Raw genomic sequence first — 26,809 nt, forward strand, 5'->3', positions numbered from 1 at the left:
CAAGGTTATGAATGAAGCTTTGAACTATCTGGAACCTCCCTGATGCAGTTCTGAAATGTATTACCTTTGGGTAAAAGTCCTCACTTTCACCCTCAATTCTTGGACATATCCAACTTATGGATGTTTATCTAAAATTGCGGCTAGTCTCTCATCTTGTGCTGTCAGATCAGGCGGTCCTTGTCCTCCTCCTTCACTTGTTGCCTTATTTTTCTGTTGTCTATTTTTATCTCTTTCCACAACTTTAATATCAAATTTTTTATTTTATTTCTTTTTTTTACCTGAGCCACAGTCTCAGTATCTCAGAGGACAAAATATTCAGCTCCTGGCAGCCCAACATCTTTTTTTTTTTTTTTTAATCATCGTCAATTCTGTGGAAACATTTTGGAGAAGTGTTTCTTTTCTGCCTTCCACCTCCGACACTATTGTCTCAATTTAATCAGAAGTTGTTTTTTTATTTTAGTTAGGGGTTTATCTCAATCACAACAACTTCACGACAAACGTATTTCCTTATGAAGAGAAATGCGGGGGGGCAGTGTGCTGATTGCGAGCGGGCACACGCCTGTCGATTTAGAATGACTCCGATTCACTAACGTATGCACGGTTGGAAGAACAAAATTTTGGCCACTGTGCACCTGTCATGAATCTGATAGTAATTTTACATGTACACTTATTTTGTGCGCAAAGTAAGAACGTTTGAATACAAACCTAACATTTTTCTCCTCCTCTTCTTTAATGGTGTTTCACATCAAATGAGAAGCAAACTTTTTTTTTTACACGCAATTACATACAAAATCAATGCAATGACGAGAATTCATGAATTAAATACGTTTTTCAGCTCAAGGATGAAACTCGCACGACTCAAAAGCCTATCAGCATTGAGATTTTTCGCACGTTGCCACTGATGTCCTGACTTTGATATTTGTACACTAGACATAACTCAATGTTTGAACCATAGACTGCCTATGGTACAAACAATAACGTTGCTGCTGTATTTTCGATGACGTTATTTTGCGTCGTGATGGAGCAGCTGCAATGTTAGCACAGCCTAGCACCCATTGGTCCAAACTCCATTCAGTAAACAAGCATTTTTAGCCATTTATTGCAAATAAATCATGGCAAATCCTGTTTATTTTGGTTTCATACCACTGTAGTAAATCCGATAATGTATAGCTTGCTAGATACAGTGAGTACAGCTCGGTACAATTCTCGATGTTATGAACCCAACAGGACGGCTCTTGGTTTTTCGACATTTCTCTGACACTTCTACAACATTTTAAATGCACCAATTGTGGTTATTTCTGCCATGTTTGACGGAGCGTTGGTGTCAACATGGTTTGGGTGAGGAACAGGGTCATCTCAATGTGATTATTGTCAATTTGCATTCAAGTCATCGTCCAAAACACAGAGGCTTGAACCTGTGTAGACCCATAAGGACAGAGAGCTCACAGTATATTCCCACCACCCCGCTAATTCGCTAATGTATTCCTGCTACATCCTCAGCCTCTATCGCTGCCTGTCTGAAGCTGGAAACTGAACATTACCACTGGGGCCTGAGGACTTTAAATCCCAGTTCCAGAGCACGGAGGGGGGGGGGGACTGGCTGTCTCTGATGTTATTTAATCTTACCGGCCAGGGAGTGAGCAAGCCAGCATACCCCTGATGCACGTTATCAACCTCTGATGACCAGCGAGGATTGGGCGCCTCAGACGCCACATTGCCGTCAACACGGAGCACTTCAAGTCATCTTCCTGGCTGGCCCTAACCAGTCAGCAGCTCAATTTGGGCGATGGCAAGCATGCTCAGTCAGGGGAGAAGTCGGCGCCGGATGATTTCCTTCTTCTCTGCTCGTTCTCCTCCGCATTGACGCCCCTCCCCACCTCAGCTGCCGCTCAAATGTGCCTCTGTCCTCTCTTTCCCTCCTACTGCCTCCCTCCCCATCTTACCATAACTACTCTCACTCCCCTTCCCTGAAACCCAAAGACCCAGCAATCGCTCAGTTGCTCAAGCTATCTCAGGAGCCTGTCTCGCTTCAGCCCCCCCCTGAAGAGCATTCCAGCATGACAAACCACATGGGATTTCACTAGTCCTTTAAAGTCTGCTGCCTCTGGGAACCACTCTTCTCCGTGCAACATTTTAGTATTCAAGGGATACGTGTCTGGGGAGGTAACCAATGCTGTTACATTGCGCCCGTCTCCTCCTGGTTGTTATTTCTGTTGATGCTTTGCAGGAGGAAAAAAAATATGATTTTTTTTTTCTATCAAGTGATCATAATTGATCACTGATTTTTCCTTTTATTTACATTGGCGGTTTGTTTTTCCTGTCATCGGTAATTCCACCAGATCAAACATTTACTGTCGAGATGTCTTTTACTGAAGTCATTTTTTTTTTATTTGAACACGTAAAAGCATCACAACAACAATATACAAATTCTTAGTAATCTTTAAAACCAAAACACATTTACACATGCAACAATAGGGTTTAAGACAATGAGTAACTTATTGAATCATTTTGTTTTTGGAATGTGTTAACATTACTCTGCAGGAGAAACGTCCAGACTATCCCCTAGCTCCAGAACATCTGATATGTCAAATATGTGTAGTGTACTGTAATTCATTCTAAATTTGAATGTTTTCAACATAAACATACAGTTCTTTTACTGGCATTACTCTCTACCTTTTAGACAGTTACAACCTTTAGTGAAAGAAAAAAAGAAAGATTTGAAAGCCTATATAGTTCTGTTAAAAATGTACTTTGAGAATATGACCTCCAGACAGCAGTCTGACTCATACATGTGGGGTGCTGTCACAATCAGATGACGCCCAATTGGATTTTAAAGAAGTGCAACTCATCATACAAGACAATGTGCCCTGTTCTGCAGTGAGTCCACTCAAATGAGGAAACATGTCAACAAGTCCGTCACACAAAAGCCCTGCTGCCGTCCTTTCCGTCATCATTCTCAACGAGACACATCACAGTGCCAGGGACGGTCTTAACAGTAGCGTAGTGTTTCAAATATGGGTTTCAGGTGAAATAAAAGACAAAACTAGAAGATGACTCAGTTGAATAAAATAATTCAAGTCAAAAGAAATGAAAGGTTGAGGAATAATCAACAGAATAGATTATTGCTCCAGAGTAAAGCGTGTTGTGTTTGTTATATCATCAATCCATGTGGCCTCTTCGGTTTGACGGAATCCGAATGCTTGTATGATTGTCTGTTTGAGTCCTTTACATAGGATTGGCTGTAAACCTACAGCCACAACACTGAAAACACATTTATAGACACCAAAAATATACAATATGATACTGTCAAAAGGTACAATAATTACACAGAAAAGGAAATTACAGAGTTAAAACAACACCATTATGTTTTCGTTTATCTTTTTGTCTGTCCACTTTTCTTCTCTCGTCCTCCCCAAATGTGTTGGGCGCGTTGGGCTCCGTGAGCCCATCAGGAGCTCCTGGCAGAGCGTCAAGAGTCCCACCTGCCCTCCTGCGGCTGGATGGGGCAGCCATGGCTCTCCACTCTAAAAGAACCACCGAAAAGCTTCCCCGCTGTTGACCGGCGTCCTCTATGGGAGACAAAATGTGAAGGACACAATTTAATTTCCAGATTTCAAGTTCATGCCATTGTCATGTCTGTCAATCACAAAAAGAGAAGCATACACACATTCAGAAATGACAGGCCAATTTGGAAGACAATAATCAATAGTATTTGAATCAGAACCAGGATAACGGCAGTTTGAAATGGCAATGGACATTAAGTAAAGAGAAAACCCAGAAGGGCACTTAAAGCGACTATAAAGCCCAACCACCAAACCAAGTATTTCATCAAAGAGCCAGCCAAGGTGATTACATCCACGTCCCACCCACACCCAAATAATCATTACTGGATAAAATATTCAATACAAATTCCCAAGAAGCAACAATGAGGCATTTAATTACTGCGAGCTCCAGCCGCAGTGAGGGGGAACAGTGCATCATTTCAATTTGAGCCCGCGCCAGCAGCCTCCCCTCCTCCTCCTCCCCAAAACCTCTATGGCAGAGTGACAGCCTCTCCTTTCCCAAACTCATTTGGAAGTCAAAGACAAAATACTGAAGTCCTCCACCAATCCCCATGACCAATTAGCACATTTTTTGATTTTTTTCTTTTTTTTTCGCGCTGTTGACAGGGGAGAAATAGTGCATAATCACAACTAAAATCACTTTAGTCTGAGTGGAGGGCAATTTGACATTTTAATGCAAAGTGTCATCTGTGGCTCCTTAAAGGCATGCTGATGAGAGCTTTAGGACCAGACTCCTACACTCGGGCGTATACTGTTGATTGACCAGATGTAAGCATGATTTACATTGTACAGAAGGGATGGGCAATAATTTAGTATTAACCTAGATCAACTTTCGCTAGATTCATATATGATCATATGTCATTTTTTTTTACAATAAATAAATAAAAATAGACAGTTATACAGTGTGGGGAGATCTGTCTTATGCATAACAGTAGAGCTATAACAACGAGCAGATTAATCAATTAGTTGATTGGCAGAAAATTTATGAGCAACAATTTTGATGATTAATTAGCTGCTCAAGACATTTTTTACTGAGAATTAAAATACCACAGATTTGCTGATTACAGCCTCTCTCAAACGCTAATACTTTACGCTTTTTTGTGGTGTGTCTTTTTTTATATTTGAGTTGGAACCTTTAGAAAATGTTGTCAGTTGTACAACTAACATCTTCATAAATAGCTGTTTCAGATCTCCCATGTAAACAAGAGAGGAAATACTTACAAATTGGTCAAAAAGAAACACCTGTGTTTATCAAACCTCCAACAACAACAACGACAAATCATGAGCCCTAAGTCACACTAGCTGTAAGGTTAATAATCACAAGTGTGCAGTCATTAGGTATCAAACAGCAGATGATGCCTCGATGATTTTAGGACTTCCTATTCTCTGAAGGGAGGGAACCTAAACTCCATGAAGACAGGTGCCTGTGTGCACTGTAGCAACCATTTACCATTTTTCACACCACATTAAGCAGTTGCTATTATCCTTCCAAGTGAATAATGGAGGGACCCAGAACAGCAGGATACCATCATCACCAATTTAAAGCCCCGAATGAAACGAAACACCATCACGTTTTGAAGGGTCAAGACGCTCTCACAGATCTGATGTTTTCCTTTTTGCTTAATTGCGATGAGCTGACGCCTGCCCCCTTGTTACGTCACTGTAGAGCTATTAATTGTGTTTTCTTGTTTTGGGAAGTATTTAGGCTTTTTTGAATACATTTCCATGTACTTTCTGCTTTTTAAGATATTTGATAGTGAGAAAAACAGAAAGGATGAGTGAGTGGCATGAAACAAAGGTGCCCGATTTGACGATGGTTACGTTGTGAGTTTTCTAATCACCTGAAACCCCAGAAAACATTGAGAAAAATCCATTTTATTGATCAATTTGAATGTGTTTGCTGTGATCCTATGTGGCTACTGTAGATTAACAGTGAATACGTCTCTTTAGCCATTGTTTCCCTCCAGGTCCCCTTGTTATTTTGCATACCCTCATTGATTAATTGATAAATGCAGTGAAAACACCTGACAGTATAATGCAATACCATTCAACAGCATCACAAACTGAAGCTTCCACAATGACCATGCATTTGAATCAACAGCTCTCCCAAACAGTTTCAATGAAAAACTGACCACATTTAAAATGAAGGTAGGGTGTATTGCATGACTGCTGTATTCGACTGCATTAACTTTAACTAGGTGTAGCCAGTAAACTGACAACTGAATAAATGTTTCTCTGATAAAAGGGGTTACATGGTGACAATTTGTGGCAACAAAAATTGACACAAAAAGACGCAAAGCCTGGAAGACAATGAGACTAATCTGCAGTTCAGCATATTTCACGTTTACATAGAGGCCCAGCCTGGGAACCCCAACAAACACAGTACATATTACTGCATGTTAGTGTATGTCAGCATGCCCTACTGGTTAGCTCATGGCTCATGGCCGTTAGCACCGTTAGCTAAGATGTCGACCGTTACAACCGCTTTCGAACCGTTAACGTGTCGACGGTGAGCCAACGATGAGAGGCACAGGAAGAGAGGGCAACAGGCACAATTGTACAATTGTAATGGTATGAATATGGTGTGCACATCCTCATTTGATATGAGGCACTTTCAGCCTTAAGCTCTGCCCTCACGGTCTAGAATGTGATGCTTTAAGAGCTGAGGCAAAGAGGAGAGAAAAGGGAGGTGTTTATCTTGATCCATATTCTCACATTGATCAGTCCCTGGTGGAAGTGCGGCTTGCCAGAGACAATAATGACCCTGATCTGGGGACTCGGCATGTCTCTGTTTTGTTAAGTTCCTGTGTTATCGATCCAGTGGGGCTCCTGAGTGCTGCTTGGATTCACTCCCGGGCCTCCTCGCCTCAGCACACTGCAGTGACCAGGCACAAAGAAGGCTCAATTAGCACAGCTCTGCGTTGTCTGCTCCCCCACCATCATACACCTTCAAAATCACTCCATCAACCACCGGGGAGTGTAAAAAGAGACAAGAATACAGAAACAACAGGGAGGAAGGGAGAGACAGAAAGGGATAAAATGGATAAAGGGAGAACGAAGAGGCGAGAAAGGTGGGGAGAAGGTAAGGGTTGATAGCGTTACACCAGGGACACGGGAAAGACACCAAGGTTTCACCTCAAATCACGACGCTGTGGCAGCGGCTCAGCCTCACGTCAACACCGCTGCCTCTGCAGCAGAGCATACATAACAAGCTGGCTACAACGACACACCGAGGGAAAGACAATTTCCCGCTCTGGCAATGAATGCACACGACCGAGTATTGAACTGACTGAGGAGGAGGAAGAGATTTCTCCAGACCTCAAATTAACCCCACCACACCAGCACAGTAGGCAGTGTATTCTGAGTGTCTGCCGGTGGCTTTCGTTGATAACGGCACAGTAAAACTGACGTTGTGGAATAATTCTCTGCTGATTCCAGAGAGGCAGTGTGAGGTCTCTGGGCAGCCACGACGCCCTGTGATCCTAACTGAACCTGGCAGGTGCAGTTAATGCTGAAGCCACGTCGTCTGCTGATTGAGACGAGGTAGTAGAAAGACAGGACGTTGAATAAGACTCGAACCGACCGGACCAAAGCAGCGTCTGTAAATGCTGCTTTAACCTCTGCACGGGGCTCATGCGTGCACACACAACATAAACCACCAACCGCAATCTTAAACACCCAGGTTAAGGCCAATCCTCCCTATCTTTTCAACACAAAGAATAAAACATGAACAGTCCCCAAACCCCCCTGGCCCTGGCCCTCCTTTCCCCTGCAGCCTTGGCATGACACTGAGCTGTGGCCAGAGATAAACCACTCAAGACGATGAGGATGATAATGGCAGACGCCGCAGCGCCTCAAAATTCAATCAGCACCGAGACGTCAATGCGGATGAGCGTAAAAGTGAAATATGCTCGCCGGCGTGTGTTAAAAGACGCCGCACAGGGCTCGCAGAAACAACAACAGGCGATGAAGAGGACGATGAGGGGAAAAAGCAGGAGAGGGAGACAGGGGGGGAAAAAAGAAGGGGAGGTAAAATGAAAATAATGTGTCTCTACTACTCTGCTTCCCGGCAGAATCCCACTGGCATTCTGAGCAGCCCTACTTTAACCACAGACTGTGAATAAATTACCCTTTTGAACTCGGGGTGATTGCAAATGTGCCCCGGTTTCTCTTGAGACATGTCTGGCACTAACCCTCAGCTCTATGCTTCCAGCCAGCCTTGTCACAGAGCCCCCCCCCCCCCCCACCCACCCCCTCCCTCCCACCAACACACACACTCAAAGCACGGACACACACACCAGCATGCATAACATCATAAAACTTTTAATTCGCCATAATTGCGGGTGGAATTTTCTTTACAAACCTTCTAGACCCCTCTATTTTTCAGTCTAGGAATTCTCAAGAATCTCTTTATACTCTGAGATAAACAACTAAATAAAAACGTGTTGGAGATGAGAAAGTATCCTGGAAGAAAACGTGTAGTGTGGCAGAAGAATCTGAGTACAGATGGAACAGATAGAAGCAGGGCGGAGACGGATATGGGGGAGACAGAAATGGAGAAGGAAGGGAGGAATCTTAGGGAGAGACGGTGGCACTGGGCAGGTTGAATAGCAGCCTGTGAGAGAGTGTGCTGATGTGTTTCAGAATGCTCATTATAGCACGTGGCCCATACATTACCCTGACAATACCCATTATTTATTAACTTGCACGCCGGGAACCAGGCCACTTTTCATGACCGCAAATCTTTGGATGCGCACTGACAGGCTGCAAACAAAATATATGTAAATAAAAAACACTGCCCCCACCCCCCCCCCCCCCCCCCTGACACACAAACTGCATTTGACACTGCCCTAGCTGTCTGGACGCTTACCTTTTTTTAGGACATAATTCCATTTTTCACACAGCATCACCACTGCAAGTGAAATTTGTGTGCAAACCAGGTCGGCCTGTTCTTCTTAATTTTTTTTCCCACCAAAACCTGAAACCTGAAAAATGGCAACATGCAGGGCCTTCGATTATTCTTTTAGGCAAACTGGTGGCGAGGCAGACAAAACTAGGAAGAGACGGGAAAGAGGGGTAAGGAAAGAGCATGTTTCGTCAGAGCCAAGGAAGGAGGACTCAGGGAGCCAGTCAAACATTCAGTGCCGATCTCCAGGTCTAAGGAAGGGGGGGGGGAGAAAAGTTGCAGCGGTGCAGTCAGCCTTAACTGATGTGTTATATATTGCCTGTCACTTTATTCTGCAGGAATATTGGGGCGTTGCCAAGCTCAAACCTGGAAGGTATAGCAATCCATCACCTGCACCGTTACAGGCGTTGGTGGGTGGGGGTTGAAATCTCATCTTGAAGCTTGTAGCCAATATTCTAGCCACCCAATGCCGTTTATAAAAGGTACCTCTCCAAGGCCGCTATCACGGACAGACCACTCATCTAGTCATCCACTCTGCCTCCAGTCCTGCGTCACAACAACGTAACGCAAACACACTGCGCAATGGCTTACACCTTGAGTGTTAGATTAATCGACTGAATCATCAATAACATTAATTCTGCTGATAATAAGTAAACAAGTAAACTGACTGTCATAGAATAGGAATTTGCTGTGATGAAATAATCGTCTTGCTTTGTGGCTTATTGCGGCCAAGTCATTTCTTTAATGTGCAGTTCTACACTGTATTGCAAAGCACAGTTACACCTGCTGGACATCACAATGGGTAAAACCACCTCAACCCAAATATAAAATAATTATAATATTATAGGTCAGTTAACGTTTTCATAGGTTGACTTCAACATGGCTGTTTTCCCTTTAAGTATGTATTGGGACTAAAATATGACTTTTGAGGAAGGATTGGTACAACAACACTGACTCATAGCCATGCAGCAAAAACAAATACTATTTTTTAGCTGATCCTACAAAATGCTCACAGCTAACGGTGTTTGAAACACTATCACATAGCAGTTACATCTTTTCACAGTTCCCTCAGATCATAACTTTCACAGTACAACTTGCAGTAAATTATAATAGCATTATGAAGCACAGAAATGTGGTTATTTTGTCAGTTACAGTGACTGTAGTTCTCCTTCGTATTATGTAAATTAAATAATGCTGAAGACTTTTCAGAAGACGCTGAAACAAATCTCAATTTCTATTTCAACTATTTCAAATATTTCTTATTTTTTATTTCTTATTTCTTGGAACCATCTCATCATCACTTCATACGCCACAAACGCACTCTCATACCATACATTCATTTTTCACAGGTGCCATATAAGCTGGACTTAATTAACTTAATCTACAAGTGAAAATAATTATGATTTAAATTTTTTAAAAGTGTTCATAAGTATTCAATCATTAATCAGTTCAAATGTTTACATCAACATTTCACTCCCTTAAGAATCAACGTGAGATAAGAATAACTGGCCTATAAAACACAAGGTTGATGCTACATGTTCTGTGTATTGCCTACCCTTGCAGACATTTATAAGCAATTGTTTAATGCTCATATTCTGCACAGATCATTGGCGTATTCAATTATCCTTGCAGGACTTTAAGTCTGCGATATTACCAAATTGAGTTGAATACCCTAAGCTATTTCTTTTAACCTATTTTTCCTCTAAATAGCATATGTATTCACATAACCGCCCCACATCGATATGCTCGAGACACTATGCACACAGACAAATAACTCGAGAACACCAGGGTCGTGATAGCATTCCAAAACTGAAATACCAGCTACAATCTTTTAATATAAGGCACAGCCTTGCTCCAGGCGTCCATGCGAGCAAATCAAGCTAAGTGTATTGCGGATGTTTGTGAGTAATGAGGAATTTTGGAGTTTTTCGCTGACTAGGCATGGTTGAAGTGGGGATAGGGGGGGTGGGGGGGGGGGGGGTTGTGTATGATGGTGTTCTTAAGAGCTGTGCCAGGGAGAGGCGGTCACAGGGGGGAGATTAGGCTGAGGGGCAGCGAAGGAAATCCAAATCCATCTCCATCTCAGAAACATCCTAAAGCAGATTACTTACTTCAGTGGGAGGGAGGGAGGGAGGGAGGGAAAAGAGCGAGGAGCAGAGGAGCGTGAGATGGATGAGGGAGCAGAGGAAGAGAGAGAGAGCGAGAGAGGGAGCAATTAGCATAGATGCAATTCTGGCACAGTCCTCTGACTTGATATTTGACCTTCTGCAAGAGTCTTGCCAAATATCGCCTGAGAAGCGCAGACGGACCATATGGCAAAGTGCTGCTGGAGGCTGAGTGCAGTGTGACTCCGAGCATCCGTATGCTAATGGGGGAATGTAATTACAATGCGGTATTCCTGTAGGACGTATATTTTACGAGCCCTCCATAGGAGTGGGTTTGCAGTGAGACGGGCCAAGGCTCAGTGGCTTCAGAAAATACACTTTTTATCAAACGCTGTGGGAGCCATTGAGTGGACAGTTGGATGGAAGGAGCCCAGTGTAACTGGGGCAGCAATGCAATTAGTCCCTTTATGAGGTCAGTGTTGATGGAAAGAGTCAGATGTTTGACTGATTTCCTCTGGACACGCCCCCCATCAGTAATGTCACAGCAGATGTTCTCTATCGGCTGCTGACTGCAAAACACCTGCTAAGCTAGTGGGATCACTGATGGGGGCGTGGCCTAAAGTGCACGATGCTTAAATGTTTCAAACCATTGACAGTATTGTTCCTCCAGATTTCTGACTTGCGTTCGATCAATATTCATTTATCCTTCGAATATTGGGATATTATCCAGCTTCTCCTGTCCAGAACCTATATGTGAACCATGTTGCTTGACGTTATTGGATATTGACAGTTGAGATACAGACCTGACACACGGGGAGACAGATAAACATCAAGCAACGAGGTCAGCTGCTGCAATCGAACAGGGGATACTCAGTTACAAAGTAGGCACCTAAACCACAATGCCTGGATGCCTGTTAAGTTTTTCATTAAATGTTCAGCATTGAGGTTAATGACGTCATCTTCGACTATGAAGATGTGTCAGTATCCATGTGTAGTGTCAACATGTAGGATCACCACAAGAAGCCATAATTGGATTTTAATGATAAATGAAAGAAAATATTTGACAGTAACACTTCACTTTAAAGGTTCAGTAGGTTGCTTGTACCTATAGCCTGATAGTAGTACTTAAGACAGATAATCTGTGATAAAATCGGCCTCCTCCTAGTGCTCATCATGGCATTCGCAAGATTCTACCGGACCCAAAGGAAATCAACCAATCAGGGCAGAGGAGTCTCTAACGCAGCAGTCGAACACTGCTTGTGAACTCTGATCAAACTGACGAACTAGGCCGCGCCGTTCAAATAGAAATCAAGTTTCTGGTACTGTAGAGCCTATTTCTCGCCTCAAATGTTGTCAGAAATGCATTTAAGTGTGCTGTTTATCTGTAAGAGGAGAGGTTTGTGACCCTACCACCATTTTGAAAACAGACGAGCCAAAGCCATGCTCCGCCCACTGACTGGTGCAAAAATAGGCAACGCAGTACAAACATCTTGATTCCTATTTGATCAACGCTGCTTTGATCAGTTTGACAATTTGGTACGAATTCATGAGCAGTGATTGACAGCTACGTGAGAGACTCCTCTGCTCTGATTGGTTGTTTTCCTTTGGGCGTGGTGGAGTCGTGCATGATTGCTGTGAGGAGCACTAAGAGGAGGCAGAGGAACATGATTTCTTTACGAATTATCTGTCTCATCCACTGCTGTTAGGATGTATTGACAGTTTTAGCAACTATGATAAAAGGTTATTTTTTATAAAAGTTACCAATTGAACCTTGAAGTCCCCCGTTTAGCATTTAAAGCGGGAGACAAACATTTATTAAAAGGCTTATAACACATTATTATGTAGATGTTAGCAGATATATATACATCTCCTTACATCATCGGTGTTGTGTTTTATGAACCATAAATGTTTATATACTCTTTATAAATGCTAAATAAAAGGACTTGGTAGTTTACATACTGCAGCTCCATTATATTTTTTTCTTTTTATCCATATAACAAATAAATGTCTAAATGCTATTTGATGCAAAGCGCTCATTCCCCATGTAAAAATGTTCATACTCAAGGTACTTACAAAATGTTTCCTGTCAACATATTTCATGTTTTTTCCCTTCCATAAATGTGCCGGTCAATCAACACTAAAACAAGAGATGGGATGTGTTGACTTTCAATATGCAGGTAAATAGGCAAACACAGGAGATGCAGTTCCCAAAATCATGTGATTTGTACACCCAACCATCCATTCTGACCCGCAGATCGAGGATATCACAGTTGCTTCCTTCAAAATGTATTTTGCAAAGCAGATTGGAAGTTTTTAAACTGGTTAAATATTTACAAGCGTCTTCATTCGAACTTGCTTGCATGAATAACTAATGCTTATACTCAAGAGGTTTTTGTCCAGAAATTAATCAGCATTTGTCATCAAAATAAGGAGCAATGGCAGAGACAATGCCTTTGAGATGCATCTCTTCTTTTAATGTCTTCACATTGTCTAGTAGTTTAATATTAACACCGACTCAGTGCCAAGTTAGAACAACCTCCCCCTGTAACACAGAATACGAGCTCACACAGTGTGAGAGGTATCTAGGCTAAAAAGGGAGCGACTTTCTGCCGCTGTAACAGTGCTCAGCCTCTTCCATTTAGCATGCATAGAAAAATCCCTGCCCACACACAGACGGAAGCTGAGCCGACCCTCGTAGGAAGATACCGAGGCAGCACCCTTGGGTCAGAGGCTGCCGTCTGTAGCCGTCCTGCTACTAAGTACAGCAGTGCCGGCCTCCATTTCAATTAGCTTTCACCCAAGTACCCTTGTCCAAGTAAAGCAATTTTTACACAGGGCTGCTACAAGGCTAACTCTCCTCTGGGAGCAAGCCCTATATTGGAGACATCGGAGAAGATTTCAGGTGCTGCTGAAATTTCTGAGAAAAACAAAACAAAAAAATTCCAGCAGCGAGGTCAATTGAGCTCCGAGACGGGAAATCGGAGCAGTGTGAGCGGCTAGAAGGGCTGGTGTTGCAGGACGGAAGTGTGGAATGAGGGGTAAGATGAGCAGGACACGTGTTTGAGTGTGTAGATACCTGAGGGATCTGGTATGGAAATCCCCAATTTCTCAGCCAAGTTGCAGCCCTTTGAACAGCGTAAGACGTCAGCAAGCACGGCGAGAAGCGACGTGGGTGTAACGAAGCGAGGGCTAAGCGAGGCAACATGCTGCCAGTTCTCTGAAATGTTAAATTGAAATGCAAAGTAGGAACAGGCCTTCTTGTTTTGAGCAGATTTTTCAGCATCTGTGTGGGAGCCCTTAAACTCAGAAGGTCTATATATACAGAGCTCTGCATATTTACTGTAAATCAACATAATATTTAGGTTAGGATTTGAAAATGCAAACAGTTGAATCTTTAATTGCACCCTCATAATGGAGTTAAATCAATCTGTGCATCAAATTCAGTGAGGAACAAAAATGTCAATTAAGTCAAAAATTAAGGGTTTTTTGCCAATTTTTACCTGTTGAGTGCAGTGGCTTTAGTCTGCTAATTACTATACAGATTGTATAAGCAACAGCTGTTGATATTGACATGAGACATAAACATGAGAGAAGATACTCTTATCTTAAAATGCGCACTTGACCTGCAACAAGTCATCAAAGGTATAAGACTTAGGATACAGGGTCACCACAATAGAGTATTACAGTGGGAGGAGCTATTTTTAGGAGCCTCTTGTTTCGGAACTAAAGATTATTTTTTCTCATCGACTGTGTTGGTAGACTCACAGTGGGAGCATGTCTTTGACTTGGATGGACATGAAACCTTCTCGATTAAATTAGCAGTACAAAGTGGGCAGTGGCAGTTTAAAAATAGGTCACGTTTAAATGTGTGAGGGGAAACTTAAAGAAACAGCGCATGGCTTGCCTCATTAGCACCGGTGGTGTGCCCTTGAGCAACACCCTTAAACCCAACCGCTCCAGTGGAGCTGCTCAGTGGCCAGCAGGTCACACTGTGGTTGTACTGGGCAACTTCCAGGTGTGAACGTGTCTGATTGAGGGGGTGTTTCCTGCAAAAGAGAGCTGGGCTCTCAGAGAGACTTCACAGAATAGATAAAGGTTAAAGAAAAAGCCTACAAGTCACAAGATAAATCTGAGGGACGCGAGATGAGTAACAGGAGTGGAAAGCAGCAAAAACATAATTCTGCTACTAATCTTAGTTTTTTACCTCTGGAAAATGTTACCGTTTCAGGACTATTCCAATAAAGCAAAAAACAAGATTGAAAGGGTTGAGAGAGTATCACAATTACACATTGTTTTGTTTCAAAGACGGAATTATTACACATTGGTTTGACCGTTCATTTTATACTTGTGTGTAGACTATATACGCCCGTGTTCAGCTCTGTTTCGAACCTGCCTACCGATAATTTAATCAGTCAATCAACCTGCATGACGTGCAGGTCCGCTCAACGCGTAGTTGAGATTTAGGAGGTGTGACCTACAGGTACCCATAACACCCTTCGCTGCGTAGTTTCAGAGAGACATTCACGTCCGTCTTCGGAGAAGCCTGATTCCAAGAGTCATATGCCAAACAAGGTGAGAAACCACTGTGCTAATGCATTTATACTTTATGGGAAAGTCCAAGGCTGTGTAGGAAGTAAGTCTTCATTTGGTTGTATTTAATTTAGCTGAAATACACATACAATAACACTGTGAAGTCAGCTCTTTAGAAGCCTAGAAGACATCATACAACATCTGAAGTCATCCTCCTGCTGCTTGGATATTCTACCAACACACTTTTTCAAAAATATTTCAAACTGCATGACCACTGATCGTTTACAAATTGTAAACACATCCCTTCTCTCAGGTGTCTTCCCACAAGCCCTAAAAACTGCAGTTATTAAACCACTCCTAAAGAAAGCTAGTTTAGACGCCGCAACGATGAAAAATTATAGGCCAATATCAAACCTCCCATTTTTAAGTAAAATAATTGAAAAAGCGGTTTTCCAACAGCTGACGACCTCTTGACCGTAAATAACTGCTTTGATGTTTTCCAGTCAGGCTTTCGACAGCACCACAACACTGAAACTGCTCTTGTTAAGGTTTTCAACGACATCCACTTAAACATAGACAATGGCAGAAGTTCAGTCTTAGTGTTACTAGATCTCAGTGCTGCATTCGACACGGTCGACCATGCCATACTCCTAGAAAGACTAAAAATCTGGGTGGGACTCTGGCACAGCACTTAACTGGTTTGAATCTTACTTGAAGGGCCGAGAATACTTTGTGTCTGTAGCTGATTACACATCAGAGCTGACTAAAATGACGTGGTGTTCCCCAAGGTTCAATACTGGGGCCCCCTCTGTTCAACATCTACATGCTTCCACTAGCTCAGATTATGGAAAACAACAAAGTGTGTTATCATAATTATGCAGACGACACACAAATCGACATAACTATGTCACCAGGGGACTATAATCCCATACAAGGGCTGGGTAACTGCATTGAACAAATCAACAACTGGATGTGCCAGAATTTTCTTCAATTAAACAAAGATAAAACAGAAGTAATTGTTTTTGGTACCAAGGACGAACAATTGAAAATCACCGCTCAGCTTCAGTCACTGATGTTAAAACCCACAAACCAAGCCAGAAATCTAGGTGTAGTTATGGATTCAGACCTCAACCTGAACAACCATATCAAGACAATTACAAAATCAGCCTACTATCACCTGAAGAATATATCAAGGATTAGAGGACTTATGTCTCAACAGGATTTGGAAAAACTTGTCCATGCATTTATCTTCAGCAGACTGGACTACTGTAACGGTGTGTTTACAGGTCTCTGTAAAAAATCCGTCAGAACGCTGCAGCTCGAGTCCTCACTAAGACCAGGAGGGTGGACCACATCACTCCAGTTCTGAGGTATTTGCACTGGCTTCCTGTCCAACAAAGAATTGACTTTAAAATCCTGCTGTTGGTTTACAAAGCACTGAATGGTTTGGGACCAAAATACATCTCTGATCTGCTGCTACCTTATGAACCATCCCGACCCCTCAGGTCGTCTGGGACCGGTCTACTTTCTGTTCCCAGAGTCAGAACTAAACATGGAGAAGCAGCGTTCAGTTTTTCTGCTCCACATATCTGGAACAAAGTCCCAGAAAGCTGCAGGTCTGCTGAGACCCTCAGCTCATTTAAATCAAGATTGAAGACCTTTCTGTTTGCTGCTGCCTTCAATTGAACCACGTTCAATTAATATATTAATCAATTTCCTGCATTTCTGCATTTTACTACTGCATTTTATTTCTTACACTGTTTTTTAATTGTTTTTGAAATCTCCTTTTCTTTTGCCTTGTGTTTTGATGCTTTTAATGGTTTTATGTGAAGCACTTTGAATTACCTTGTTGTTGAAATGTGCTATACAAATAAACTTGCCTTGCCTTGCCTTTAGGCATGTGGAAAAAAATAATAACCTCCCTAAGAGGAAAAAATCTAGTTATTAATCTAGTTAGTGTCAAAAAAACTAATAGATTACTTGCAGCAAACTAAACATAAGGAATTACACAAGTAGGCTTTAGTTAAACTTGACGAAGACGAAAAAAAACAAGCGAGATATCGTCAGGAGAAAGCCAGTTTGCGATGTAACATGCTAAAGGCAGCATTTAAGAGCGAGCTAATCCAAGCAGACTCCCCCCTGCTTCGACATTCCAGCTCCACGCTGATCAGACGGAGAAACCGGTCCCGGTTTGTCAAGACACAGCTTGCACTCTGAGCAGATTGAAATCATTTCTCTATACTCAACAGAACGCAACAGCCAGATCTTCAGAGGAGTGACAACAAACAGCGAACAGCTCGATGGTTTATCAGTGGTGGAGGACAAAGGGGCTCTCCGCTCAGGAATGAAAATATCCACCTGATGTCATCAACTGGTGCATCATAAATCCTATCCCTCGCCCGGGGGCCACAGACTGACTTCACGCCTCTGTGACACTCTCTAACCCCAGGGTTTCTATCAGGGAAAAAAAAAGAAGAAAACCTTGAAATATCTTTCTGGGCATGGTGTCAGATGCTTGCCATGAAATATTCATGATGTGAGAGCAGAGCCACAATAGAGGAGGTGGCAGCATGCGAGGATTTGACTTGCAGAAACTGAGACGCTTAAACCACATTGACCGATTTCTCCCATCACCAGTTGTCACTCACAAATTCACTTTCACGCCAGTTTTCTTGGATGAATGGCACGGAGCCATCTGTCACTTACTGCCTTTTAGCCTGTAGATATAAACTCATTAGTGCATCTGCAGACCTGCAATTTTATTGCGCTGTATATTACATTTCATCTGTTTGGCAACTACAATGAGGTTAACAAAGATTGGAGTTTTCGTTTTCTTTTGCAGCTCAATAGTGTAACCTGCATCAAGTAGCTTTACGAATGAAAGCGTTAAAGGACCATTGTGATGTTTTTCTGTACTTTAACCATTCAACTCTACACAAACTATGTATACTGCATATATAGGACAAAATCAGGTTTAAGAGTTGCTGCCAAAGAAAAAAACTTTTCAAAAGGCACAATGTATGATCCAAACGTAAACAAAGAGAAGACAGGAGCCACATCACCGGAATTTCATACAGTGACACAAGTAAACAAGTAAACCAAAATCATTAATGTTTTGTGACTCTTTCCATTCATAATGTTTGAAAACGCAGTCCGATATTTTTAATATATTTTAATATATTTAATATCTAAATGGTTTAGCAACACAAAAAAAAAAATTTCAATCTATAGTATACACCTGAATATACCTCAAATTAATTTGGTCAAATAAACAACTAATTGGAAATTGCAGTGCAAGAAACTATTACATTTACATGATTCTGTTCATGACCAGTTTCCAGTCACGGCAAACAGATAGCTTCTCGGAAGGCAAGAGATTGATTCAAAAACTTAGGATATGCTTTAGAAAAACGTTCGTCGGTGATGGGATGGGGCCCTTCGATTTGCTGCTCTATTGTCAGTGAATTCCTCGCGTCAGGGTAATGTCCTCATCTTAGGCAACAATAAGCATCATGTCAACCAGACCCACAGCACGAAGCACGAACACCTTAGAATGAAATAAGGTGACTTGATGCTCTCTTTGAAATCAATTCCAGTCTTCTTAATTGCATGCATACATACATGGTCGCAGCATGGGGGTTAATGCATTAACTTCCCATAAGTTGATTAAATTCACTGCCGGAACAAAACTGATGAAAATACATGACTTCGCTCACGCTGTCCTGTCCTGTCCTGTTGAAGCTCCAGTTCAACAGGATGCCGTGAGTTGTCAACGCTTGACAATCTCTGTGTTGCACATACAATTAAAAGCAGAAAGTCTTGAAATTATAAATCTTAGTCTTGTACAACAGTAAACTATAGGTATCGTATTTACCCATGACCAAAAGTCCGGTTTGAATCGGTTAAACCAGAACTGAATGGAAAGAGTATGAATTTGAAGCATGAATGAAAGATGGTATTTTTGCTGCCGTTTGTTTTTCCTGTCAACTGTTTTAGCGAGAGTATTACCGAGCCTCATAGGAAGAAGCAACATGCCTGTTGGAGAAATTTAGTAAAAGCTGATTGAAAATGGGGAATACCATGTTCAAGAACAACTTTTCTGATTTGGCTCTTCACGTTTTCAGTTCAGTCACTCATTTTGCCACTAGCTTTGTTGCATTTTACTCAATTAGGGCAATATAATTGTAATGGAAAGGGCCTTGTACAAATTGTTGCATTAGAGCCAAAACACACAATATTATACACATACAAGTATTTTTGTGGAGAACAAAAACAACTCGTTGCAATACTCTGCACTCATTGAAACCCCATGATGCATTTGCTGAAGACTTTTCTCCCACACTTTTTCATATAGGCTCTCAGTAATGACGAGATACCTTTTAACTTCTCAGCCAGAGTCGCCATCAATAATTGATTCTCATCTGTTTAAAATTTAAAGTGCCAACACATTAACGTCCTCCCGCACCTGCTCTTTCACGCTGTCCGTCCTCTGTCGGCTGCTTTCCACCCTCATGTCTTTCTCTCTCTCTCTCTCTCTCTCTCTCTCTCTCTCCTCGCACTATAATAAAGACAATGGCAATGAGTTTTCTTTCCCCACTGAACCAGGGATATTAAATCAAACGGGGGCAGAGGAGGCGACAGACCACATAATGTAAGGCCATCGTCCAGACGCCTCCGATTACGCTTTGGCCTTAATTGGTGGCAGTGGCAAAAAACGATGAATTCTTTAACGGTGCCGTGCGGTTGTGCCTCTCCAAGCGCAACAGCGGCCTGAGGAGGACAGCTACTCGGCGCAAATGGAAGCTGACAGAAAATCCACACGGCACGACCAATCTAGGGGAAAAAGGGCATGACAATGAAGAAGGGGGCCCCTGCTCTTAAGCAGCTGAGGGTAGCTTGCAGGGAAGATGTGTATAATTAAGCGGTCTGCATCGTGGTTCAGATGGCAAAATCCTATTGTCTTGACAGGAGCTTAAGGTTGCCCTTTAGGTTGAGATGCGCGGCGGCGTACGGCCTCATTTTTCTTTTCTTTTTTTCCACACTCCCCCAGACCTCTGCGACCAAATTAATCTGCAGTTTTAAAGCTTGAATAAATCCAGTAAGTTAGAGATCTGCAGATCTTAAGACTGTCTGTCCCTCAGGCTTTTCCTTCTTCGTTTTTTAAAATATTTTATTATTATTTCTTTACCCCCTCTCCTTTGCCCACAGAGATTGGCTGGCAGCACTCAGTGTTATCTCCAGGGAGGCAAAGGTTGGGGGAGGGGTGAAGGCCACAGATTTGTCCTTATCTATTCCGAGCACACCTAAAACAAATTAGACCTGGCTGCCATTGCTTATTTGGCGCCCGTGCTCTCATTAAGGCTGAATCCAAGCTATTTTCCTGAAGGTCCTGCTTCATACCATTTTGGGCCTTGTCTTTTATCACAATAGCAAAGGTTTCTAGGCAGCCGTGCCACCTTTTCATCTCACCCATTTCATGTAGTCATATCAACGCTGCACAAAGAGCAGAGGGAGAGCGAGAGAGAGAGAAAGAACAATCCCCTTACACTCGGATGCTGTTTTCTTGCAAAAGATTTGACGCTGGCCTTTGACATTTGTTTATTGAAAGGAGGAATCTGTTCACTTTTTCGACACCGTTCTATGATACCAATCAAACTGAAGCCTCTTTGAATGTCTTTATTTCAAGGATTTTGACTTGTTTTTTTTGTAATATGAATGTCAAAAACAGAGGTGCTGTTTAGCTCAAAGTGTTCCTGTCAATATAGTCAACAACCCAGCAAGCTCTTGGAGTCTTATGATCATGTTTCTATCAAATAGTATAGTTATGGAGGATGTGGTTTGAGACATCTGTAGGCATACTCCTACAGGAAAGTCTGCATTATTGAGTCATTCACAAGCAAAACCTTGAAACAAACAGGAATTACACATGCAGAGTGTACACCTCAAATCCACATGGTTCAAGTGTTTTCAAAGTCTGGTTGGATGTGTTTGAAAGTGACCTGTAAGATTTCACTACACGGGTCAGACTTTTGTTTTTGTCATATTTATTAAATGAAATGTCTGACTGCATAACACAGTAAAAAACTAGACACAAACTTATATGACTTTCGACAAATATTGTACTGAACTCATCTTATAAAAGCCCTTTAATAAATGTATGAAGCCTAATTTAGCAATTAATTAAAGTCATTATGACTCTTGTAAAGTATAACCTCTAGGAACTGTTTGTGTATATTTCTTCAGATTTCTGGGTAAGAGAATAATATAAATTTAGGAATACTTGTTATACATGTATATAATTCATACTTAAAACTATTAATGAAAGGAAGCCTCATATGAAATAATTCCCAGATAAACTGAAACCAAACAGATTTTGGAATGTAACCTGCCGAAATTAGAATAACCTTGTTTCATTACCTTTGACCTAAAAAGCCATCGTTAACCTCACCGTGAAGCTAAAGTGAGAACATGTTTTGCTTTTAAAGATTATTCGATTATTTTAAAGTGTTACCATTGAGCCACTTGTTGGATATTGAATCCCAAGCACCTTAGAAGACCCTAAGGTGTCCCAAGATGAATCTGAAGAATCACAGGATAATTAACACAAGATGATGCTCAATTTTTCGGACTTTTTTCTTTCACCTCTTCAGGCACACAACCCTTATCCTTCAAATGAAACAACCTGAGAAGGAAAATCACTGTTTGGGTCATGACTATGATGAGGGGTCAGAACTAGACACCGCGTCATTTTAAAAGGCCTCAAGCCAAAAAGGTTAGAACAACACATATACACGTGTGAATGTTAGTGCCACAAAGTTAATCTTATTGAGCAACACAAGCTGGCAATCATAACTTTTGCATTTACAGAAATTAGGAAAAGGCTACAGCCTTTTTTTCACGAATCTCTCTGCAGAAATCAGTGAAGTTGAGGTAAACAGGTGAGGTAAACAGAGGTGAAGACTCAGCTTACCCACACATGAGTATTATTGCATTTGAAAGTTAATGAAGGACCTTTGAGCCATCGGAGCTCAAGCTACGCAAAGGTAACTGCTCGGGAAATGTTAGGTTAGATGAGATTCCTCTGCCAGACTAATCCATCCTGGAGCCACAGAGAGAGAGAGAGAGAGAGAGTGAGAGAGTGAGAGAGTGAGAGAGAGAGAGAGAGAGAGAGAGAGAGAGAGAGAGAGAGAGAGCAGAATCTGCAGCAGTGACACAGGGCAATTCTCTGGGGCCTTGCATTAGCGCGCTAAATTAAAGGGGGTATTAGATTAAATTGGCTCTCCGATTTCAGGGGTGTGAGTAAAATTCTGATTTGCATTTTCCACCGCTGCTTAAGATATAATTAGTTCAGGGTGATTCCCATGTGGAAAACACTGACAGCCAAATCTAACTGGCTGCCAGTAGCTTATCGTCTCTTCCAAGGCAAAGGGTACACTCTGCTCATGTTTGGTGTGTGTGTGTGTGTGTGTGTGTGTGTCTGTGTGTTTGTGTTTGTTCGCGAGTACGTGGTAAGAGTGTGTTTGTGTACATGCTTGTGTGTGAGAGTGTGCATACAAGTTGCCGTTCACGTGTGAATTTGCACACATGGGCTGTAAATTCTCCTTCTAAACTTACTTAAGCAACTTACACCTCACACTTCAAATGCCACTCAGCTTGTGAGCGACCATTAGCACCACCAACAAGGTGAAAAATAAGCACTCCCTGTTAATGTACGTATAAAAGTTTGTCGAAGCAAGAGTGCAACTTCACACCTCTAAGATGCCTCTTAAACCCAAAAGCCATTTCTGCAGCAGAAGGTGTGCCTGTAATTACAGATGCAGAGTCAAAAATAACAATTACTTGCTGGAGAAGTCCATAATATGAATTACTGAAGTCAGTGAAGGAGCTTTTACCTGCAAGTGTGGATTTGTTTGAGGGGTTTTCACGCCCTTGGTAATTCTAACCGTCTTTTTAAATGGATGTTTTCAAAAGTGAGTCTACCCATGCATTATGAATGTGAGGCCAGCTTCCTCAACACCTGTTTGGGGACACCTGTTAGTACACGATATATACGGAGTCAACATTAAACGAGCTTCCGATTGCCACTTCTATGCTTTACACGTCCGACCTGTAACCCATCGGTGACCGCTTTATTTAACCTCTGAAACGCTGGTTTCCCCATACAATCGCCTGCGTCACAGTTTTCCACACTGAATGAAAAGGCTCACATATGCTGTGTATCATCTTGGTCTAACATGTGATTTTAACTAAATTACGAAATTGAGTATGACACTATGTACCAAATGGAATAAATCTAGATGAGCAATGCTTTTCTGCACAACGTGTGTTTATATGACTGACCCACTGTTTTTGGATTAAGGAGGTAACAATCAGACTTAATTTAGTCCCGCAGTTTCTGTTTCAGTTGCAAAGTGGAAAAGCTTTTGATTCTTGGCACTCCCGTCAAAATCATTCAAAGTTATGAAGATTTTAATCAGGGATATTAGCACTGGATTCCATGCTGTCAGACTGGGATTGAATTGACAGAAGTGCTCCATGTAGCACTGGATTGGAGAGTACATGAGACATAAATTATGAGAATCATATGAATAAATAATAATATGTTATGTCACAGCACTACTGGGTCAAGAACATTTGCATTCAGGTACAATCTCAATCTACTTCCAGTATTTCCTGATCACTACAAAGCAGGCACAGGTGATATCAACATTATAAAACATTCGAAAAACACACCTAAATGGACACCTGGAAAAAAATCTCTCATGGATTCAAACAAGAATCAGACAATCTGATGACACAAATTCATAATGAACAAAGGAATCCAAACATGGTGTGTTTCCCATGAGTAGATTGGGTAATATTTTATGATTAACCTCTTTTTCCTCCATGTAATCACTTAATTAATGAGCAAATCATCAGGCCCTCAGGTGACATTTGTTGCCGACTCATCCATACAAGCTCATGTTAAGTCAGTGAGCAAGTTCAGACTCCCGGGGTAAAGAGAACCACATTTGAAACTTAACATTCATACTCTGCCTTTGCCTTTGACAACGAAATGTCAGCTGCTAAATAAATCTATTAAAACCAACCTTTAAAAACCAAACTGCCCTCCGATTGTGTCCTAATGAAGCCTCCTGCTACTTGTCAATTATCCCAGCGCTTAATGTGTTTTTCAGACAATGTTTTTTTCAGACTCTGCACCCTTCGTGATATGTATCATACCCCATATTAATCCCTGATTGGCCATAATGACAAAATATAATATAAAATGATTTCCTTTCAACCCTACTGTATATGCACAATCAATTCAAAGAGGATCAGTGGGAGAGAATCGTTGTGGGTGTTTCACTCCCCCCCCCCCCCACCACACACACAAAACTTGGGTATGTTTTGAGAAACGCCATCAGCAGCCCTGCCATTACTCTCACCATCTCTTGGTGGTCGGAGGCTGAGGCTTTGTGGGATATTGATTCTCCCCATCCAGAGACGGTTTCCATAATTGGTTAAAATGACCGGGTGTAGAGAGGGATGGCTCTCTGCTGAAAACCATTTCCCAGCCCTGCTTGGAGCTGAGCCAAGCTCGGGGTTGTTCGGTTGCGTTCCAGCCCAGCCTGACTGGCAGCAATTAGGGGTGTCTGAGCCAAGCTCAGCTTGCGCTCCACACAAACACCCCTAATTACTGCCAATTAGGCTAGGCGGGTAGGCAGATTTGAGAAGCCGGGGGGATGTTCAGGCATGGGTGGGCATGGAAACAATTTTCAAGGGCTTAGAACGTGACTGGATGAAAAGGTTAATGCTTTGGAGTGCAAGGGGATAATAACAAAAGAAGGGGAAGCAGAGCCCCGGTTCTCACCTCCAGCGACGAGCCTGGCTTCTTCTTCAGCTCCTCGCATTTCCTAAATTTGCAGATCTGGTGGCCCGTTTTGCGGTTCCGACAACTGCTGCAGACACCACAGTTGATTAGCCGCCTGCAGGGTGCACAGACCCCACACCTTTTCCTTTTCTTCTTCGCTGGGTTTCCACTGGATACCGAGGAATTATTCTGTGGGCAGTCTGCCAGATTGGCAATTTGAAACGCACTGTCTGTAACGGCTGCTGAGGCTGCGGGGGAGTGAAGGGCTGTCATGACGATGACCCCGGGAGGTAATGAGATGCCCCCTAAAGCCGGGATAGCGGAAAAAGTTCCAACGCGTTCTTGGAGATTCATTATCTCTGCTTCAGCAGCGCCGCATTTCAGCTTGTTCATGCATTCTCCTGCTAAAGGTCTGCAGTGTTCGGGGGATAAGGTAGAGAGGAAATTATTATTTGCCATTTGCAGCGTCTCTGGCAGCACGCCAGGCTTCCCCGGCCTCTGGGAGTCATTTCTATGCATGCTGGTCCTATTAGGGTTTATTGCCGCTGATTTCCTTCCCCAGAGCATGGCGTTATCGCAGTTCCAAGGGGACATGCCAATTCTAGCACTGGGAAAAATAGGCGTCGTGATGCGGGCAATCTTCTGTGGAAATGCCCCATTGGTTTTATAAAAGTTAGCAAAAGACCTGTACCTTTCCATTTCTGCGTTATAATCCAAAAGCTGGCTTAATCCACCATCCTGAAGAGTATCCTTTTGTAAGAGAGACACATCTGCATTCTGTATGTTTTCAATGCAAAGTGCATTGCTTATGTTAGCCATGGCTGAAGAACGGTTGTCAATGTTCAGGAGAAGAGGGTGAGCTTTACAGCGGCCTTTGACGAACTGGAGCTGGTTACGAACAGTGCGTTACCATCCTGGTTTATCTTTTCCCGTGCTAAAAGCGGAAAAACAAACAAAAATAGTTACACATGAAAGCGGCAAATGTTTTCATTCTAATCAAATTTTCATTTCCCTGCTTCAAGTTTTCCCTGAAGATAAAAGCTGAACATTTGAAGAATCTTCTGGCACATTGTTTACGCCCTGCGTTTCCTAATGGAACTATCACAAACAGTCAGAACTGATCTTCATGGTGACAATAACCTGATCACTGTGACGGACCAACATGCCATTATTATAATGGGGTAGAGAATTAGCATGCTTCAAGAAGATGCAACACTTTCAACATTTTTTTTTTTAGATGTCTTGTCAAAGTATTGCGACATATTTTGAAGAAAGTCCAATCAGCTACTTCACAGAATGAATAAATACATTTTAATAGATGAGGGTACATTCCATTCAAACATAGAAATTGAATCTTCAAAAATATCGCTATTTTGAAAAGTTACAGCCCTACCAGGATTCAGATTATGACAGCAGTAGCTACAAACACACAGATTTTTACCTCAGGCTTGCAAATATAAGCTCTTAAAAATAATCTGCTTTGGGTGCTCCGGAGGAACATTGTTAGATATTCTCACATTTATCATCGAAGCCAAAACGTAGAGGTGGACCATCCATGTAAACACGACCCTGTCCAGCCTCTTAAGAGCACCTGGTATTCATTCATGGCCAGCTCTATTACATTTACTCAATGACAGCACAGATAGCCACTGGTGGATTTACATCCAGACTATGGACCAGACCAACTACAGTGTCAGCTGCCTCAGGATGGGATGTGTGGGGGGGGGGGGGGCTCCATTTCCTCTCTCTCTCTCTCTCTTTCTCTCTCTCTTTCTCTCTCCACCAGTCTGGATTCGGTTTCCACAGATAAAAGCCCATTAGACACATCTCCCCCTACTTCCATTACCTTTGT

The 26,809-nt window shown here is 42.2% G+C and overlaps 1 protein-coding gene across 1 annotated transcript; it reads right to left on the minus strand.

Moving 5' to 3' along the window:
* Positions 1 to 3,524: 3,524 nt before the first annotated feature.
* cxxc4 (CXXC finger 4) lies at positions 3,525 to 25,776 on the minus strand (the record flags this gene model as incomplete). The annotated part of the gene is made up of 2 exons (XM_079278125.1): positions 3,525 to 3,569; positions 24,958 to 25,776. 2 exons carry the CDS (start codon positions 25,774 to 25,776, stop codon positions 3,525 to 3,527), a joined length of 864 nt encoding a protein of 287 aa, XP_079134251.1.
* Between the last annotated feature and the right edge of the window lie 1,033 nt (positions 25,777 to 26,809).

Source organism: Melanostigma gelatinosum, assembly GCF_949748355.1.
Source record: "Melanostigma gelatinosum genome assembly, chromosome: 11".
Taxonomy (NCBI): Eukaryota; Metazoa; Chordata; class Actinopteri; order Perciformes; family Zoarcidae; genus Melanostigma; species Melanostigma gelatinosum.